General features: G+C 46.2%; 2 protein-coding genes and 1 long non-coding RNA gene across 7 annotated transcripts in view; 1 reads left to right on the forward strand and 2 right to left on the reverse strand.

Moving 5' to 3' along the window:
• RBPMS (RNA binding protein, mRNA processing factor) overlaps nucleotides 1-2,720 on the reverse strand; it is a 188,256-nt gene extending 185,536 nt beyond the window's left edge. For all 3 annotated transcript variants that reach the window (XM_050802552.1, XM_050802551.1, XM_050802550.1), the window contains exon 1: nucleotides 1,981-2,720. In XM_050802552.1, the coding sequence (XP_050658509.1) occupies nucleotides 1,981-2,046 (66 nt within the window). In that variant the 5' untranslated portion in view covers nucleotides 2,047-2,720. The remainder of the gene's footprint in view (nucleotides 1-1,980) is intronic.
• Nucleotides 1-19,987, reverse strand: part of SMIM18 (small integral membrane protein 18) — a 577,762-nt gene that overhangs the window by 261,772 nt on the left and 296,003 nt on the right. The window lies entirely within an intron of this gene.
• LOC126961819 (uncharacterized) lies at nucleotides 2,943-19,810 on the forward strand. Of its 3 annotated transcripts, none has more exons than XR_007728426.1 (6): nucleotides 2,943-4,003; nucleotides 4,513-10,661; nucleotides 12,154-12,261; nucleotides 13,742-14,346; nucleotides 14,512-14,636; nucleotides 14,972-19,810. It is a non-coding gene; the product is annotated as an uncharacterized LOC126961819 (long non-coding RNA). The 3 variants fall into 3 exon arrangements; XR_007728425.1 differs by having other exon boundaries at nucleotides 4,513-4,724; nucleotides 10,438-10,661; nucleotides 14,512-19,810; XR_007728427.1 differs by having other exon boundaries at nucleotides 14,140-14,346; nucleotides 14,512-19,810.

Here is a 19,987-nt window from a genome sequence, read left to right on the forward strand (position 1 = left end):
CTAGAGCCACATGCCATTCCTACCTGAAAAAGAACACTGTCAGGTAACAGGACAAGTAAGAGGCAGCAACCATACTGCAATGGTCCGCGATTATACAGCAATTATTACACACAACCTCGCAAGGACAGAGGAACGTCCAGGAACAGGGCAGGCAATCCCTCGGTCCTGGCAGCTGTTAAGATGGGTCAAGCGGAAAAATGTGCCTTTTCTATACTTAATTTTAAGTGGGTATGATTTTTAGGACATTGAACCTCTTTTGCTACCCACCAAAAGGAAAAAAAAAAAGTTTTCTCAACTGGGTAAATAAAGATGGTTTGATATAATATTCTAACCCTGAGAAGCAAACAGATTGCACATTTAGCTGAAATAGGAAGATTTCTGAAGCGATAATTATTTTGATATGGTAAGTGAATTAGTTAACTATAGTAATTCCTAAAAAAGCAAATTTAAAAAAGCATTATTTTTAAATTTTTTTAAGTGGTAGGGAAAATAAATAGCAAAGCAGCCAGTAAAGTTCAAGAAAAAAAGTCAGAACATACCATTCAACTCTCCATTGCTTTGAAAAAAGAAACGCCAGTAGCATTCCTACACTTGTAATTAGAAAACATGCATGTAAACAACTCTTCAAATAGTCTTTTATAATAAAATAGAAAATGTCCTCGGGTGAGAAAGCAATTTTTGACTGACTGCAACTCATCTAGGTTTTCACTACCATACAACTGGGTAAGAGAGTAAAATCTCCGATTTTGCACTGTTTGGCATGGTCTCGCTCCTCTACCTTCTCCACCTAAATAGTTCCCATTTTCCAAGTGGACAATGTGCAGAGAACTTGTATGCATTAATGAATTCCTCTGCAATTTTGGTTTCACTATCAGAATTGAAGTTTGCACACAACAGTGTCTCAACAATGATCTCAACGTCCTAACGCTTTAGAATCCGTTTACCTTCTGTGTTCACCTAGATCAGGATGCAATACCTGTGTGAATCTTTTCGGGTCATATTGAGACATGCACTTTCCTGCATCTGCACACACTCTCAAGTTCCTCTAGAATGTTAAGAACTCAACTGTGTGTGATATTAAAAAGTACGCCAGAAGTAATTTCTTGGACTCCAGATAATGTACCTGCAGAAACAGTCATTTGGTAGGATACCACAAATACCCTACTACTGAATTCTGAAACGTTTGTTCCTGAGTCCGACTCCCCTTCTGACCACATCTACTCAATTTTGTTTCCACCGAAGGAACGCTCCGCAGTCACAAAACTTTCATCGTGAGGACGCACCACCTAAAATGCGTGCTCAGAAGTCAAAGTCCTATAAAAGTATCCTCGATGAGCATTTGGTGAATTGCTGCGTTTTTAACCCTCTTATTCTGCTCCCCTCATCTGCACGGCCCTAAATTCGCAAGCGTTCACCGCCCAGGTTCGGGGTCTTTGACTCAGCAGAGAAGAATGTGGCTGATGAGTTATCTATTAATCCAAAAACCCTCGGCTAGAAAGATATTTCACCAAGAACTTTTAACACGGAAAGGGAGGGGGCAGGGAACAGAGGTATCTTTTAATGAAAACTTTTCCCCGAGTTTCTTCCTTAAACTGCCCCCCCCGCTACCCCGAATCCACACACAATTTCCAGCCCCAGCCCTAAGTCCTGACCCTCCGAGTCCCGATCATCTGAGGTCACCCAGGAGTCAGCTCTCGGTTCCACTTTTTAAATCCCGGGCAAACAAAGCTGAGCATTATACTTACAAAAGTCTCCGAAAAGTCCTTAGAGTTACGCAATTTGGGGCCCGCAGACGCGCGTGGACACAAAAACACACTTTCCCGAGATCCACCCTCCCCGGGCCACACTGCGGGGCTGCGTCCCGGGCACGGGCCATGCCTAAACCTTCCACCGCCGCGCCCCGGGCCCGCGCCCGCGCCCCGCCGGCCGCCCGCACTGGGTCCCGGATCGCCCCCGCCACTGCACCGAGCCGCCCAGTACCTCCTCCTCCTGAAGGTTGGCCTCGCTCGGGGTGTTCTCCTTCTCGGCTTTGCCGCCGTTGTTCATCTTCCCGGTCCTTCCTCGCCGGGCCGGGCAGGGCTGGGGCGCGGGGCTGGGCGAGGGCGCGCTCGCCCACTGTAGCCTTCCCCGGGCGCCGGGGCTCCCTCGGGCGGGCGCCGCGGGCTGCGGGGCTGGAGCTGGAGCCGGGGCAGTGGCTGTCGGGCTGGGGCTCCCGCGGCGAGACTGCGACGGCAGCGGCGGGCGACTCAGGAAGTACGAGGGAGAGACGGGGCAGGGCGCGGGCCGAGAGCGGGGCACCGAGACAATCGGGCCCCGGGAGGGCGACCTGGATAGGGAGGGCGGGAGCCAGGGGAGGAAGGAAGGAAGGAAGGAAGGAAGCAAAGGATGGGGCGAGGACGCGCGTCCCAGGAGTAAGCGCAGAGAGTTGGGGCTGGGGGCTGCAGCCGCTGGAAGGAGGGGACGGGGGTGCCTAGAGAGGAGGAGGAGGAAGAGGAGGAGGAGGAAGAGGAGGAGGAGCGGGGCGGAGAGGCGCGGGCGGCGGCTGGGACGCTGGGACCCGAGAGCCGCTGAGTGCGCGCTCCAGGCAGGCTCTGGGAAGTCCGGGATGGAAGCAGCTCCCTTTCTCTCGTCTTCCTCCCTCCCCTCTCCCCTCCCTCCTCTCCGCGCCTCTCCTCCTCCCTCCGCCCTCCCTGGACGTGGGCTGCCGGCTGCAGCCCGGAGGGACGGGGCGCGGGACGGAGCCCCCCGCGGGAGGAGGGGCCGGCGGCCGGATGGCGCGCGCCGGGGAGGGGCCGCGGGCCGCAGGCGGAAGCGGCGACCCCAGCCCCAGACTCGGCGGCTGGTCGGAGGGCGAGGGCCCTGGAGGCCGAGGGCAGGGGAGGTCGGGTCCTGCCGTTCCCTCGGCCCCCGGGGGCCCCGGCGTCTGCGCGCCCCGGGACTTCGGGGACCCTGCCCCGCCGGGGCCAGGACCGGGAGCTGGGATGTGTGCGACTTTTGTTTGCCGGCTTTTACCAAGGGATTTGCACCCCTGGCCCTAAGCCCACCCTTCCCGAGCCAGACCCGGTTCTTCCCCTGCTGCTTGAATGACAGGATGAGAACTCGAGGGACACCGGGGACAGCCCCCTCCGGGCCGGCTTTTTCAGGACAGGGCTTCAAACCCATCTCCAGCGCGGGTCCTGCGACGCGCCCGGAGCCTTCCCCGCTTCGCTGCCTGGGCGTCCCGCGGCCCCCGACTCCTCTCCCAACTCTCACCCGACTGTTCTGGGATTGTTTACCTGGCCTCTCCCTCACCCTTCAGAAAGCTCCTTCCTGGAAGAAAAAACCACAAACTTACCCTATTTATCTTTTTAATCCCACGGCTATTTAAACGAGCTACCGGGTGTATAGTAGGCACTCAATAAATATTTGTTGGCAAAGTGAATATTCCTCATTGCAGGCAGAGCTCGGGGTCCACACGGAGGAATTTCAGAGGCTGGAAGCACGCTTGAAGAAGAAAGGGGGCCTGGGCTTTGCACCAACTTCAGGATTGCGTACTTGTTTCCTCATCCGTTAAATGGGAGCAGCTGAATATGTCTCCTAGCGTTTTCGAGATTGTAGGTTGATAGAACTATGTACAGCACCCAGTATTCATTCTTGCTTCGTTTAGGTTTACAATACATGGAAGCTAACATTATTATTAATGAAACTTCCATTTTTCCCGGGCCTTAGAAAGCTTTTCCAATACTCGATCGTTAAAGCTTCTGGTTTTTTTTTGTTTTTTTTTTTTAGAAAAATGAGGGTCTCACTTTGTTGCCCAGGCTGATCTCGAACTCCTGGCCTCAAGTGATCCTCCGGCTTTTGGCCTCCCAAACTGATGGAATTACCGTCTGGAACCACTGTGTTAAACTCTTAGATTTGACTGCTACAAATGTATAAATGTGGAACTCCATGTATCAGTGGGTTCTGCCCCACTTCTTACTCCCAGGAATTCTCCGTCCCAGCCTGCTGCTCCTGTCCTGCACCAGTAAGTTTCTAACTACAGTATTTGCTTAACTGTTTCTCCCCACCCCCCAGCAGACATTCTTTATACTGATTTAAGTGCTGCTGGGGATGGGGGGGGGGGCGGCTGTGGGCGTTGCAGATAAGGACCCTCCCTTTAGGGAGTTTAAAGTAGTACGGTGGCTCACGCTTGGAATCTCAGCACTTAGGGAGATAGAGGAAAGAGGATTGCTTGAGCCCAGAAGTTCAAGACCTGTCTGGGCAACATAGTGAGACCCTGTTCTCCACAAAGAGGGGAAAAAAAGAAAAGACAAAAAAATAAAGTGGTATGGAGCCAAGATACTCTCAGAATCCTCTTTCCGATTATAGAAAGCGAGGAAAATATTTGCTTTAAGGGCATTATGAGAAAAACAGTAGTGATACTTGGATTTACATACTGGGTTTATCTTGGGGGTTTGGAGATTTTGAAACAGGAAGATTTCCATAGGGAAAAGATGTTTTTTAATTGCTGTCATAATGTGATTTCTCTCTAAGGGGAACAAACATGTATCCTGGATGAAAATAAACCAAGTCTATTGAAATTGCAACCCAAGACATTCAGAAGAGACAAGGCTACAGTGAATCTGGAAAGTTTGCACGTGTTTGGATGTATTGATTGCCTTAACTGGCAGCCCTTTGCACTGCCAGCTTCTCCCTCAATTACATGAGGAACCACGAGGGGGCAATGTCTTCCCTAGCAATAATAGGTGAGTGGTGGTCTTAGGACCCCGTGGTGGCCCATGATGCTAGCACTGTGTCTTTGGCCATTCTTGCCTGTTATGGAGCGTAGTCCACAGAAGGGCATGGTCTTCTTGGAGCCTGGCATGGGCCCAACAAAAATGACAATGTAGTCAATAGTTCCACTCAGACTTCACTTGGGAGCAGGTGGACTACGTTGTGTGATATCAGGATGCCTGGAGAACCTCTCCTATCCCCACCCAGGGAAGCATGGCTTAATTCCAAATAAAGAATCTGGTTCCTTTGTCTTTAAGCCAAGCCAGGACTTTGTCCATTGTTAACAGTCAAAAATCTCTGGGATAAGAAACAAAAATAAGTTCCAGCCCGGGCACGGTGGCTCATGCCTGTAATCCCAGCACTTTGGGAGGCCGAGGTGGGCGGAACACATGAGGTCAGGAGTTCGAGACCAGCCTGGCTAACATGATGAAAGCCCGGTTCTACTAAAAATACAAAAAAAATTAGCTGGGTGTGGTGGCACACGCCTATAATAGCAGCTACTCGGGAGGCTGAGGCGGGAGAATTGCTTGAACCCGAGAGGCAGAGGTTGCAGTGAGCCAAGATTGCGCCATTGCACTCCAGCTTGGGCAACAAGAGTGAAACTCTGTCACAAAAAAACAAAAATAAGTTCCAGGAGAGGATCCTTGTCTGGCTTATTCACTGTTGTATTCCCAGCATCTAGACAGTGCCCAACACATAGGAGGCACTCAGTTATTTTTTAATAAATGAGCATTTTAAGTCTGATGGGTTACTGATTCTTAGGCCTGAATGTTATCACTGGATTTTTCCAAGAACCAGCAGGAAGGACTAAATCAGTGGAGATGTCTTAAAACAGGTAGTCACAGCAATGGCATTAGGCAGGGTCTTGGCAGTGTTTTTTTTGTTTGTTTTTTTGTTTTTTTTCTGAGAGTCTCACTCTGTTGCCCAGGCAACATTGTTTAAGACAATGTCTCACCCAGGTGAGAATTGTTCAAGCAATTCTCCTGCCTCAGCCTCCCCAGTAGCTGGGACTACAGGTGCACACAACCACACCTGGCTAATGTTTTTGTATTTTTAGTAGAGGCAGGGTTTCCCCATGTTGGCCAGGCTGGTTGGTACTGAACTCCCAAACTCAGGTGATCCACCCGCCTCAGCCTCCCAAAATGCTGAGATTACAGACATGAGCCACCGGCCTAGCAGTGGTCTTTAGTCATGATTTTGCAGGGAGGACCCTAGATAGAGACCTTGTGCAGAATGGAACAACTGATAAGGTTTCAAACAGTAAAAGATAAAATCCCACCATTGAGGCCAGGTGCAGTGACTCATGCCTGTAATCCTAGCACTTTGGGAGGCTGAGGTGGGCGGATCAGCTGAGGTCAGGAGTTTGAGATCAGCCTGGCCAACATGGTGAAACCCCATTTTTGAAAATACAAAAATTAGCCAGGCCTGGTGGTGGGTGCCTGTAGTCCCAGCTATTCAGGAGAACCCAAGAGGCAGAGATTGCGGTGAGCCAACAAACATCACACCACTGCACTCCAGCCTGGGCGACAGAGCAAAACTCCCGTCTCAAAAAAAAAAAAAAAAAATCACACCATTGATTTTGACATATCAGACAATAAAATCGACACTGATGCAGGAATGGCTATACTATATAGTCAGTGGTGAGAGTGACATTCAGGGTGTTTTCAGAAAAACATATGGGGTTGGGATAATATGTTAGGAAGAGAGATTCCTGCTTTTTGTCCTTTCCATGAAGAATAGAGTTATTTGAAAGAGCAATAATGTATTACCAATAAAACTCAAGGAAAATCTGTAAACAGACTTTCGCTATTTGTAAAACTTTGTGATTGAAGGCAAAGAGTTTGAGTTTGGGGGAGGAAAATGTACCTTCAATCAGGGTATAAATGATAATTACAACTTGCTTATGACTTTAAAAAAAGATTCCAAAGTAAGATCTCCTCAGTAGCAATAGTTCCCAGGCATCCTGAGAATTATAAGACAACAAAGGGTTTGTTTTTTGTTTTTTTTGAGACGGAATTTCGCTCTAACCAAGGGATTTTATATCCTGTAATAGTTGTGCTGAAGACCAGAAAAGTCCGCTTTCTCCCCAGCCTAACACTCTACCTACCCTATTGCCTGACCTTCGAGATTACCTTGAAAGGGTAATATTGTACACACACCTGTAGTTTTTTATTACTCACTGCTGTTTCTCTGGCAGTGTTCATTTCGAGGCTTGCCTTAAGAAATCCAAACCTATAATTATGTCTTAAATGTTTGCCTTTGGGAACTGCAGACATTAAAGGTCTATTTTGAGGCGATTTGCATGGCATGAGCTTTGTACCTATGTTAGCTTTGCAGCAGAAAGCTGCAGTATCTACCACGTGTGTTGTGATTGTCTCTTAACCCTTCGGCTCAGCCAAAAAAGTTCTTGAGGCCAGAGGGGCTGTATTTTATTAGTTTTTGTCATCCTTGACACCTCTCTCTCTCCCTCACCCGGTGCAGGCATACTCACCTCCAGCTCCTCTCCATCTTCCCCTGATTTTTTTATTTATTAATTTATCATTGTGGCAAAAGACACATAACATGAAATTTACCTTCTTCACCACTTTGGGTTTTTGGGTTTTTTTGTTTTGTTTTGTTTTTTTGACATGGAGTCTCACTCTGTTGCCCAGGCTGGAGTGCAATGGTGCCATCTTGGCTCACCACAACCTCCACTTCTCAGGTTCAAGACATTCCCCTGCTTCAGCCTCTTGAGTAGCTGGGACTACAGGCATGTGCCACCATGTCTGGCTAATTTTTGTATTTTTAATAGAGATGAGGTTTCACTATGTTGGCCAGGCTGGGTTGGTTTTTTTTTTTTAGAGATGGGTTTCACTGTGTTGCCCAGGCTGGTCTCAGACTCCTGGGTTCAAGTGATCCTCCCACCTCAGCCTCCCAAAGTGCTGAGATTACAGGTATGAGCCACTGCACCCAGCCTACTTGTTTGTTTTTCCAGATTTCGTTCTGTTGCCCAGGCTGGAGTATAGTAGCATGATCATAACTCACTGCAGCCTCGAACTCCTGGGCCCAAGCAATCTTCCTGTCTCAGCTTCCTGAGCAGCTGGGACTGCAGACTCTTGCCACCACACCCAGCTAATTTTTAAATTTTTTTCCCAGGCTGGTCTCAAATTCCTGCCTTCAGGGAATCCTCCTGCCTCAGCCTCCCAAAGTGCTGAGATTATAGGCATAAACCATTTCACCTAAGCCTTCCATTTGAACCATTTTTAAGTGTAGTGTTAAGTATATTCACATGGTTGTGCAACAGCTCCCTGATTTTCAGCTCTTAAAGAATTCTGAGGTTCACTGGTTTCCCTCTGACCATGATCAGAGGCCCACATGGAGGAGAATCCAGGTGTTTGGCTTACGGCCCCAGCTGAGCTCTGCAGACAACCAGTATCAATTTGCCAGCCCTCTGAGTGAACTATCTTGAGAGTGGTTGCTCCAGCCCTAGTTGAGCTGCCGCAGCTGATACCATCTGGAACAGAGATGAGCTTTCTGCAGCAAACCCTGCCCAAATTGCAAAATTGTTAGCCAAAAAAAAAAAAAAAAGTGAATGTTGTTGTTTTAAGTCACTATATTTCAGTGTGGTTTGTAATACAGCAATATATAACTGAAACATAATTACATACCTAGAAGTGGGGTAATAGAAATCAACAGGGTGATTCCTACTGTAATAGAAACCTAAAACACATGGCAGGGGCTTCGGGATCAGGTGGAGGACAGAAGCTGGAAGAACCTTGAGGAGTCTGTTATTGAAGAACACTATTAAAGAACAGTGAGCAGGGCTGGGCCTCATGGCTCACGCCTATAATCCCAGCACTTTGGGAGGAGGTCAGGAATTCGAGACCAGCCTGGTCAACACGGTGAAACCCTGTCTCTACTAAAAATAGAAAAATTAGCCAGGTGTAGTGATGCGTGCCTGTAATCCTAGCTACTGGGGAGGCTGAGGCAGGAGAACTGCTTGAACCCAGGAGGTGGAGGTTGCAGTGAGCTGAGATCCACCACTGCACTCCAGCCTGGGCGACAGGGAGAGACTCAGTCTCAAAATAAATAAAATAAAATAAAAAATAAAGAACATTGAGGATACTGTTATTGCAGGCTGGAGAAAAGGGGGATTGATGTAGGTATTGGAAGAACAATTAGCTAAACTAGTCTGCAGTTATGTGAAAGCTAGAGAAGATACCTAGTGAACATGTGGATCTGGCTATGGAGATTTCCGGATAGAATGGTGAAAGGGCGGAATGGTTCCTTTTGCACGCCTATGATATAGTACCAGAGAAGTGCAGTGAGCTAAAAAAGAAACTGTTCCATTTTTCATCAGGATTTAGAAGAAGCAATAAAGAAACCAGGACTTGCAGGATTTGAAATAAAACTACTTTTCATTCCTAGTTCTCCAGAGGACAAAACTCTCAAAATAAGAAATGCCTTAGGGGCAAAAGTCAAATCCCAGGTACTATCAGGAAAACATAGTCATAAGTAAAGTTCAAGACAAGGACAGGTGCAGCAGCTCACAACTGCAATCCCAGTGCTTTGGGAAGCCAAGGTGGGAGGATTACTTGAGGCCAAGAGTTTGAGATCAACTTGGGCAACACAGCAAGACTCCAAGACTCCTTCTCTGCAAAAGAAAGAAAGAAAAAAAAAACAAAAGAAAGAAAAAAACAATTTTGAGACAGAATCTCGCTCTGTCACCTGGCTAGAGTGCAGTGGCATGATCATGGCTTACTAAAACCTCTGTCTCCTGGGTTCAAGCCATTCTCATGCCTCAGCCTCCCAGGTAGCTGGGATTACAGGTACGCACCACCACGCTCGGCTAATTTTTGTATTTTTAGTAGAGACAGGGTTTCACCATGTTGGCCAGGCTGGTCTCGAACTCCTGGCCTTAAGTGATCTGCCACCACGCCCAGCCTCTGCAAAAAATTTAAAAATTAGCTGAACATAGTGGCACATGCCTATAATCCCAGCTATTTCAGAGGTTGAGGCAGGAAGATCACTTGAGCCCAGGAGTTTGAGGTTACAGTGAATTATGATCATGCCACTGCACTACAGCCTGGGCAACAGAGTAAGAACCTGACTCTTAAAAAAAAAAAAAAAAAAAGATGGCCGGTCGTGGTGGCTCACGCCTGTAATCCCAGCACTTTGGGAGGCCGAGGCGGGCGGATCACAAAGTGAGTAGATCAAGACCATCCTGGCTAACACGGTGAAACCCCGTCTTTACTAAAAAAAATACAAAACAAGAAATTAGCCAGATGTGGTGGCGGACGCCTGTAGTCCCAGCTACTCAGGAGGCTGAGGCAGGAGAATGGCATAAACCCGGGAGGCGGAGCTTGCAGTGAGCCGAGATCCGACCACTGCACTCCAGCCTGGGTGACAGAACGAGACTCCGTCTCAAAAAAAAAAAAAAAAAAAAAAAGATAAGGCTGTAGCTAGAAGACACTGGGTAGGCAGCCTCTACAATGGGCCCCAGTGATCCCTACCTCCCGGTATTCAAACCCTCTGTAATCCCTTCCTTAGTGTGGGCTGGACTTTGCAACTTGCTCTTAAGGAATACAGCATGGCAAAAGTGTTGGATAGCATCTCTAAGATTAGATTTTTAAAAAAGACTATGGCTCATGTCTTACATGCCCTCTCTTGCTTTCTCACTTGCTGCCTTTGACCTGCTGTATGGAGACACTCATGTGGCAAGGAAGGAAGGCCTCCAGCCAAGAGCCACCAGGGAATGGGCTTTCAATCCAACAACCAGCAAGGAGCTGAATCCAGCCCACTACTGCATGAGTAGACCTGGAAATAGATCTTCCCTAAGTGGAGCCTTCAGATGAAACCTATTATGGACTGAATGCTAGTGTCCCTCTGAAATTCACACAAAATCCTAACCTCCGTTGTGATGGTATTAGGTAAGGCATTTGGGAGATAATTAGGTTTAGATGAGGTGACAAGGGTGGGGCCCCCATAATGGGGTTGGTGCCCTAGAGAGGGGAAGCCAGCTGGGCTTCTGGGTTGGGTGGGGACTTGGAGAACTTTTCTGTCTAGCTAAAGGATTGTAAACACGCCAATCAGCACTGTGAATAGCTAAAGGTTTGTAAACGCACCAATCAGCACTCTGTAAAAACGGACCAATCAGCAGGACATGGGTGGGGCCAAATAAGGGAATAAAAGCTGGCCACCCCAGCCAGCAGCCGCAAGCTGTTTGGGTCCCCTTCTACAGCGTAGAAGCTTAGTTCTTTCCCTCTTCACAATAAATGTTGCTGCTGCTCACTCTGGGTCTACACTACCTTTATGAACTGTAACATTCACTGCCAAGGTCTGCGGCTTCGCTCCTGAAGTCAGCAAGGCCACGAATCCACCGGGAGGAACAAACAACTCTGAACGTGCCACCTTTAAGAGCTGTAACACTGTGAAAGTCTGCGGCTTCACTCCTGAAGTCAGCAAGACCAGGAACCCATCAGAAGGAAGAAGCTCCGGATACATCTGAACATCTGAAGAAACAAACTCTGAACACACCATCTTTAAGAACTGTAACACTCACCCTGAGGGTCCGCAGCTTCATTTTTTTTTTTTTTTTTTTTTGAGAGGGAGTCTCGCTCTGCCGCCCAGGCTGAAGTGCAGTGGTGCGATCTCGGCCTACTGCAAGCTCCGCCTCCCAGGTTTACACCGTTCTCCTGCCTCAGCCTCCGGAGTAGCTGGGACTACAGGCGCCTGCCACAGCGCGGCTAGTTTTTTGTATTTTTTAGTAGAGATGAGGTTTCACCGTGTTAGCCAGGATGGTCTCGATCTCCTGACCTCGTGATCTGCCCGCCTCGGCCTCCCAAAGTGCTGGGATTACAGGCTTGAGCCACCGCGCCTGGCCCGCAGCTTCATTCTTGAAGTTCCCACCGGAAGCAATAAATTCCAGACACACCCTTATAAGAGGAGAAAGAGGCTAAGTGTGGTGGCCGCCACTTGGAATCCCAACACATTGGGAGGCCAAGGCAGGAGGATTGCTTGAAGCCAAGAGCTTCACACCAGCTTGGACAACACAGTGAGACCCCCATTTCTATGAATAAATAAACAAATTAGCCACGCACGTGGCTCACTCCTGTCATCCCAACATTTTGGGAGGCCAAGGCAGGAGATTTACTTGACACCAGGAGTTCAAGATCAGCCTGAACAACATAGTGGGATCCTGTCTCTACAGAAAAATTAGCCAGGCGTGTTGGTGTGAGTCTGTAGTCCCAACTACTACTCTCAAAGCTGAGGAATGAGGATCATTTGAGCCTAGGAGTTTGAGGTTACAGTGAACTGTAATTGTACCACTGTGCTCTAGCCTGGGGGACAGCGAAACGCTGTTTTTTTGTTTTGTTTTTTTTAAAAAAGGATGAGAACCAAAGCTCCTTCTCTCCCTGCCAGGTGAGGACACAGTGAGAAGGTGGCTGATTGCAAGCCAGGAAGACGGTCTCCTCATGAGGAAATGAATTGGCTGGCACCTTGATCTTGGACTTCCCAGCCTCCATAACTGTGAGAAATAAATGTCTGTTGTTTTAGCCACCCAGTCTGTGTTATATTGTTAGGACAGGCTCAGCTGACTAAGTAATTAATACCAAGAAGCGGTTTGCTGCTGTAATAAGTAACTAAAAGTGTGGAAGCAGCTTTGGAACTGGGTAGTAGGTAGAGGCTGGAAAAGTTTTGTTTTTAGAGACAGGGTCTGCCAGATGCGGAGGCTCATGCCTGTAATCCCAGCATTTTGGAGGCCGAGGCGGGCAAATCACGAGGTCAGGAGTTCAAGACCAGCCTGGCCAACATGGTGAAACCCAGTCTCTATTAAAAATACCAAAAAAAAATTAGCTGGGCATACTGGCAGGCCCCCGTAATCCCAGCTACTTGGGAGGCTGAGGCAGGAGAATCACTTGAACCCAGGAGGCGGAGGTTACAGTGAGCCAAGATCTCGCCACTGCACTCCAGCCTGGGTGACAGAGTGAAACTCCATCTAAAATAATAATAATAATAATAGAGACAGGGTTTTGCTCTGTCACCCAGGCTGGAGTGCAGTGGTGCAATCATACCTCACTGCAGCCTTGAACTCCTGGGTTCAAGCAGTCCTCCTACCTCAGCCTCCTGAGTAGCTGAGATTACAGGTGCAGGCCACCATGCCTAGATTTTATTTTTTTTAAAAGATGAGGTCTCACTTTGTTGCCCAGGTTGGTTTGTAATGATCCTCCTGTCTTGTTCTCCCAAAGTACTGGGATTACAGGCATGAGCCACCAAACCCAGCCTGAGGCTGGAAGAGTTTTGAAGAACATGCTAGAAAAAGCCTAGATTGCTGTGAAGGGACCATTAAAGGTGATTCAGGAGAAGGATCAGAAAGAAAAGGGGAGCTGTAAAGAAAACTTGCCTCTTAGAGAATACATAGTCATGTACAAGATGTTGGTAGAAATATAGACAGTAAAGACCAGTTACAGTTTGAGGTGGAAATGAGGAGTATGCTATTAGAAACTGAAGGAAAGGTGGCTGGCATGGTGGCTCATGCCTGTAATCCCAGTGCTTTGGGAAGCCGAGGTGGGCGGATCACTTAAGGTCAGGAGTTTGAGACCAGCCTGGCCAACATAGTGAAGCCCCATCTCTACTAAAAATACAAAAAATCAGCAGAGCATGATGGCAGGCACCTGTAATCCCAGCTGCTCGGAAGGCTGAGATGGGAGAATCACCTGAACCCGGGAGGCGGCGGTTCCAAGGAGCTGAGATCGCTCCACTGCAGTCCAGCCTGGGTGACAGAGTGAGACTCTGTCTCTGGGGGAAAAAAACAAAAAGACAAAACAAAACAAAAACTGGAGGAAAGGCCATCCTTATTATACAGTCTCAAAGAACTTAACTAAATTGTATTCATGCTCTAGCGTTTTGGGGAAGGTAGGCCTTGCAAGAAATGAAGTGGAATATTTAGCTGTAGATTTTTTTTTTTTTTTTTTTTTTTTTGAGACGGAGTTTCACTCTTGTCGCCTAGGCTGGAGTGCAATGGCACAATCTCGGCTCACTACAACCTCCGCCTCATGGGTTCAAGGGATTCTCTTGCCTCAGCCTCCTGAGTAGCTGGGATTACAGGCACCCGCCACCACACCCAGATAATTTTAGCTGTAGAGATTTCTAAGCAGTTTTGAAGGAGTGGCTTGATGTCTCCTGACCGCTTTAAAGTAAAATTTGAGAAGTGAGAAATAAATTGAAGAAGGAATTGTTAAGCAAAAAGGAACCACAACTTCAAGATTGGAACATTATCCGCCTGTCCATATTGTAAAAAATGAAAAAGGATATTCAGAAAAGAACACCAAGGGTGTGGATAACTGACCTTTTGATAAAGAGATTGGTGTGGGTGCAAACCACAGACCTAATCAACCATCTCAACAGAAGCCACGGGATTGTACCAGCGGAAACCCTGCCAACTGGGATTAAAGGAAACAAAGCAGGACGGAATGAAGGAAAGCTACAGACATGCATTATCCTTCAAGAAAAGGGAAGGAGGACTCCAAAGGTGATTCAGAGATCATCAGAGCTGCTTCTCCCACCACAGGCCCAGATTGCACAGGCTGAGAACAAGGCTTGTCTCCACCGCGGGTGGGTGTGACATTCAGCAGAGGTGGGTGGGTAGGCCCCTGCAGAGAGCCACTTGGGTGGTACTCCACAAAGCCCAAAGGGGCATACTGCTTGCACAGCTGCACCCCAGTGGATCAGTCGGGCACAGCATTGCACCAAAGACAATTCTTTCTTTCTTTTTTTTAGGAGACAAGGTCTTACACTGTTGCCCAGGCTGGAGTGCAGTGGCATGATCATAGTCCACTGTAGCATGGAACTCTTGGCCCCAAGTGACTCTTCTGCCTCAGCCCCCCAAGTAGCAGTGACTCCAGGTATGCACATCTACACATGGCTAATTTTAAAATTATTTTTAGAGATGGGGGTCTCACTATGTTGCCCTGGCTGGGCTCAGACTCCTGACCTCAAGGGATCTTCCTGCCTCAGCTTCCCAAAGTGTTGGGATTACAAGCATGAGGCACCACACCGGGCCGAGTATTATTTTTGAGACTTAAAATCTCATGGTGTTTGCTCTGTTAGGTTTTGGACTTACTTGGGATCCATCACCCCTTTCTCTCTTCCAATTTCTTCCTTTTGGAATGGGAATGTGTATCCTATGCCTGTCCCACCCATTGTATTTTGCAAACACATAACTTATCTGGTTTTACAGATTCACAGCTGGAGAGGAATTTTGCCTCAAGATGAATTGTACCTCGAGTCTCTACCATATCTGCTCTAGATGATATCAGATGAGACTTCAGAGTTGATGCTAAAATCAGTTAAGACTTTGTGGGCAGTTGAGATGGAAAGAATGTATTCTGCATGTGAGAAAAGCATGAATTTGGGGGACAACAGCACTGAACAGGAGGCTGTGCTGTAATCTCTACAGGAACTGTCACATTTTATTGTTTGAAAACGCCAGGTTAAACATAAGCATTTTCATCCCTCTCCCCAAACCTCTAATAACAATTCAAAAAAAGATTTGTTGTCATCAACATTATTTTAAAGCATAAACTAATAAGGATAAAGAGAGTGAAAGAAAGCTAGGCCTGTGGCTTATACCTCTAATCCTAGCAGTTTGGGAGGCCAAAGCGCAAAGATCACTTGAGGCCAGAAGTTTGAGACCAGCATGGGCAATATAGCAAGATCCTCATCTCTACAAAAAGAAAAAAAAAAAAAAAAATTAGCTGGGTATGGTGACACATGCCTGTAGTCCCAGCTATTTGAGAAGCTGCAGCAGGAGGATTACTTGAGCCTAGGAGTTTGAGGCTGCAGTGAGCTATGATCGCACCACTGTACTCCAGCCTGAGTGACAGAGTGAGACCCCATCTCCTAAAAAAAGAAAGAAAAAAAAAGAGAGAGAGACAGAGAGAATGAAAGAAAACAACAGTAATAAAATTTGGGAAGCTGTGAAGCAGATTAATATTAAGAAAACTGAATCCTAAGCTTGATGGCAAAAAATTGAGAAGCTACAGAATCCCCAAAAGACTCAAGCCTTGGCAGTAGCTGGCACCTCAGAAGTGAGAGTGAAAATGGGGCTGTAACCAGGTGAATTATCGAAAGGAAAGCAATACATTCATAGATTCCCCCTTTTTCCCCACAGTTTACTGTGAAATTTACTTTTTTTTTGTTTGTTTTTTTGAGACAGAGTCTCACTTTGTCACCCAGGCTGGAGTGCAGTGGCACAATCTCAGTTCACTGCAACCTCCGCCTCCTGGGCTCAAGTAATTCTCATGCCTAAGCCTCCAGAATAGCTGGGATTACAGGGGTGTGCCAATGCACCCGGCTAACTTGTATTTTTTGTAATTTCGTATTTTTTGTAGAGACGGGGTTTCTCTATGTTGGTCAAGCTGGTCTCAAACTCCTGACCTCAAGTGATCCACCCACCTCGGCCTTGCAAAATCCTGGGATTACAGGTGTGAGCCAGCGCACCCAGCCGAAATTCACATTTTAAATTTGTCTCTTCTCTTTTTGGGAATATCTAAATGGAAAAAGAAAAACACAAAACAGACATATCTTTTTTTTTTTTTTTTTTTTTTTTTTTTTTTTGAGACGGAGTCTCGCTCTGTCACCCCAGCTGGAGTGCAGTGGTGTGATCTTGGCTCACTGCAACATCCGCCTCCCAGGTTCAAGCAATTCGCCTGCCTCAGCCGCCCTAATAGCTGGGATTACAGGCATGTGCCATCACGCCAAACTAATTTTTGTATTTTTAGTAGAGATGGGGCTTTACCATGTTGGCCAGGCTGGTCTCAAACCCCTGACCTCAGGTGATCCACCTACCTCGGCCCCCCAAAGTGCTGGGATTACAGGCTGAGCCACCAGGTCTGGCCCCCATATCATCATTTTTATGAGAAATTTATTTCTCTTCATATGAGTAAAGTTTTATTAAATCAGCTTAACTATAAAATAAACATATAAAAATTTTAAAGGCAAAAACATGACTAATGAGGTAAACATCAATGGCTGAAAATTTGGAAAATTAGATGTGTGTGTGTGTGTGTGTGTGTGTGTGTGTGTGTAAATTTAGGCTTCCAGTAATAATAAGCATTTCTGTAATTTTCACCCTAAGTGAACCACTTTAAAATGTGTGCCTTTCTTGAGTAACCATTGTAAATATAAATTGGACATTCACGGACTGAAAAGATTTAAAACTAATGACTGGATGTTATGGCAAACAGTATGGAGGTTCCTCAAAAAATTTAACAATAGAACTGATCTAGCAGGCTTGCTACTGAGCATATATCCAAAGAACATGAAGTCAGTATGTCAATGACATATCTTTCTTCCACGTTCATTTGAGCATTATTCACAATAGCCAAGAAATGGTGTATTTATACCACATTTTCTTTATCCATCTATCAATAGATGAATAGATGAAGAAAATGTGGTATAGATACACCATGGAATACTATTCAACCTTAAAAAAGAAGGAAATCCTGTCATTTGTGAAAACATTGATGAATCTGGAGGACGTTATGCAAAGTGAAATAAGACAGGCACAGAAAGACAAATACTGTATGATCCCATTTATATGTGGAATCAAAAAAGAAACAAACTCGGCCAGGTGCAGTGGCTCATGCCTGTAATCCCAGCACTTTGGGAGACTGAGGCGGGCTGATCACTTGAGGTCAGGGGTTTGAGACCAGCCTGGCCAACATGGTGAAACCCCATCTCTACTAAAAATACAAAAATTAGCTGGGCATGGTGGTGGGCACCTGTAGTCCCCAGCTACTTGGGAGGCTGAGGCAGGAGAATTGCTTGAACCTGGGAGGAGGAGGTTGCACTGAGCCAGGATCACACCACTGCACTCTAGCCTGGGCAACAGAGTGAGACTCCATCTCAAAAAAAAAAAAAAAAAAAAAAAATAATAAATAATGTATATTATGGACATGTACCCATATGAAGGCATCTGGATTTTTCCAACCTCATTCTTTTTAAAAGCTTTGTATAATTTTACTATGGGTGTACAAGTCCTATATGGATGGACATTTAGTTTTTTTTACAGTTTTTTAGTATTTAACAATGCTTTGAAGACCATTTTTGTGCAAACATTTTTATACATTGCCTGATTATTTCTTTAGAATACGTTCTAAAGAAGTTATTAGGTTAAATGTTAAGCATATTTTATGCATTGATGTTTCTGGTTAGAAAGATGATGGAATTTGCACCACTTGCTTCTACATTACATGAGAATGTCCATTTCATTACAACATTCTCAACACTGGAAAAATCTTCATTTTATCAATTGGTGGTGAAAAATGATAAAACATCATTCCTTTAATTGTATTTCTTGATTATTAGCAGGACTGACCATCTTTTCCTCAGTTTATGACTATTTGGAAATTGCCTATTGTGTCTTTGTGCATATTTCTAGTGGGAAATATGGTTTTTAATATTTTGGTTTGTCTGCTTGTTTTTTGAGACAGAGTCTCACTCTGTCACCCAGGCATGATCTCAGCTCACTGCAACCTCCACCACCCGGGTTCAAGAGATTCTCCTGCCTCAGCCTTCAAAGTAGCTGGACAGGCACGTGCCACCATGCCCGGCTAATTTTTTGTATTTTTAGTAGAGATAGGGTTTCACCGTGTTAGCCAGGATGGTCTCGAACTCCTGACCTCGTGATCCGCCTGCCTTGGCCTCTCAAAGTGCTGGGATTACAGGCATGAGCCACCATGCCCAGCCGGTTATTAATTTTTAAATTGACAAACATTGTACATATTTATAATGTACAACATGTTTTGAAATATGTTGTTTGCCTTTTTCTAATTGATCTTTGAAATTATTTTGCCCCCAGTATCCTACAACCTGTTTATGTGTTCCACAGATATGACTGCCACATACCATGATAGGTTCTTAGAATCAAATGATATGCAGGAGAGTCACAGACCCTATCTTCACGGGCTAGGCAAATTGGTAAGGAGTTACAACAAAGTGGGATCGGTGCTATACCTATGGAAGTTCACTATTCTAGAGAGTTCAAAAATGTGACAAATACACACTCTGGGAGGTCAGTAGAGGCTTCCATGAGGACGTGATATTTCCCTGGATGAGGATGAGCATAGTGGCCAGTTCAAGTAGGAGTGGTAAGAGCCAAGAGGGTTCCAGTCAGAAATGAGGCTAAAGGGATTAGAGAGAATTTTTGACTAGTGAATTGAAAACACTGAAGAGTAGAAAATAGAAAAGTGCTGGGAGATAAGCTTGGATAAGTAAAGAAGGGACAGATTATTAAGAGTTTAAGAGGCCAGGCATGTTGGCTCATGCCTGTAATTCTAGAACTTTGGGAGGCCAAGGCTGGCGGATCACCTGAGGTCAGGAGTTCGAGACCAGCCTGGCCAACATGGTGAAACCCTATCGCCACTAAAAATACAAAAAGTTAGCCAAGCATGGTGGCACACACCTGTAATCCCAGCTACTTAGGAGGCTAAGGCACAAGAATTCCTTGAACCCAGGAGACAGAGGTTGCAGTGAACCAAGATTATGCCACTGTACTCCAGCCTAGGCAACAGAATAAGACTCTGTCTCAAAAAAAAAAAATAGTGACTTAAGCAGAACTCTGAAAATTTTACATAATGAGAAGTGTGGTACCTGGGTTGGTTCATCTTTTCACCTTTTCACTCTGCCATTCTCAATTTTATGATATCTCTTTTTCTGGTCCCGTGATATCTCCCCTTATACTCACAATAGCTGTGGCAATTCTAAGCATTGCACCCTCACACAATCATGTTCAGTGGCTTGGAAAAAATAGGCCTTATCTCTGTTAAAGAGGAAAGTCTTTCCCAGAAGCTTCTGTAAGAATTCTTCATCTCTCATTGGCCAGAACCCGAACACAGGGGCCAAGCTGCACTGACTGCTGGGAAGGTGAGCATCTGGTATTTCATTATCTGTGGTGGGAGGCACTTCTATCTGCAGGGAAGAGTGATAACCTTGGGACAGGAAACCAACAGTGTTGTTCTCTGCATTTGTAAAGTTTTGAGCAAACAAATGATGTGATCAGGCTTATATTTATTTATTTATTTATTTATTTATTTATTTTTATTTATTTATTTTTTTTGAGACGGAGTCTCGCTCTGTCGCCCAGGCTGGAGTGCAGTGGCCGGATCTCAGCTCACTGCAAGCTCCGCCTCCCGGGTTTACGCCATTCTCCTGCCTCAGCCTCCCGAGTAGCTGAGACTATAGGCGCTCGCCA

This window comes from Macaca thibetana, chromosome 8, assembly GCF_024542745.1.
Source record: "Macaca thibetana thibetana isolate TM-01 chromosome 8, ASM2454274v1, whole genome shotgun sequence".
Lineage (NCBI taxonomy): Eukaryota > Metazoa > Chordata > Mammalia > Primates > Cercopithecidae > Macaca > Macaca thibetana.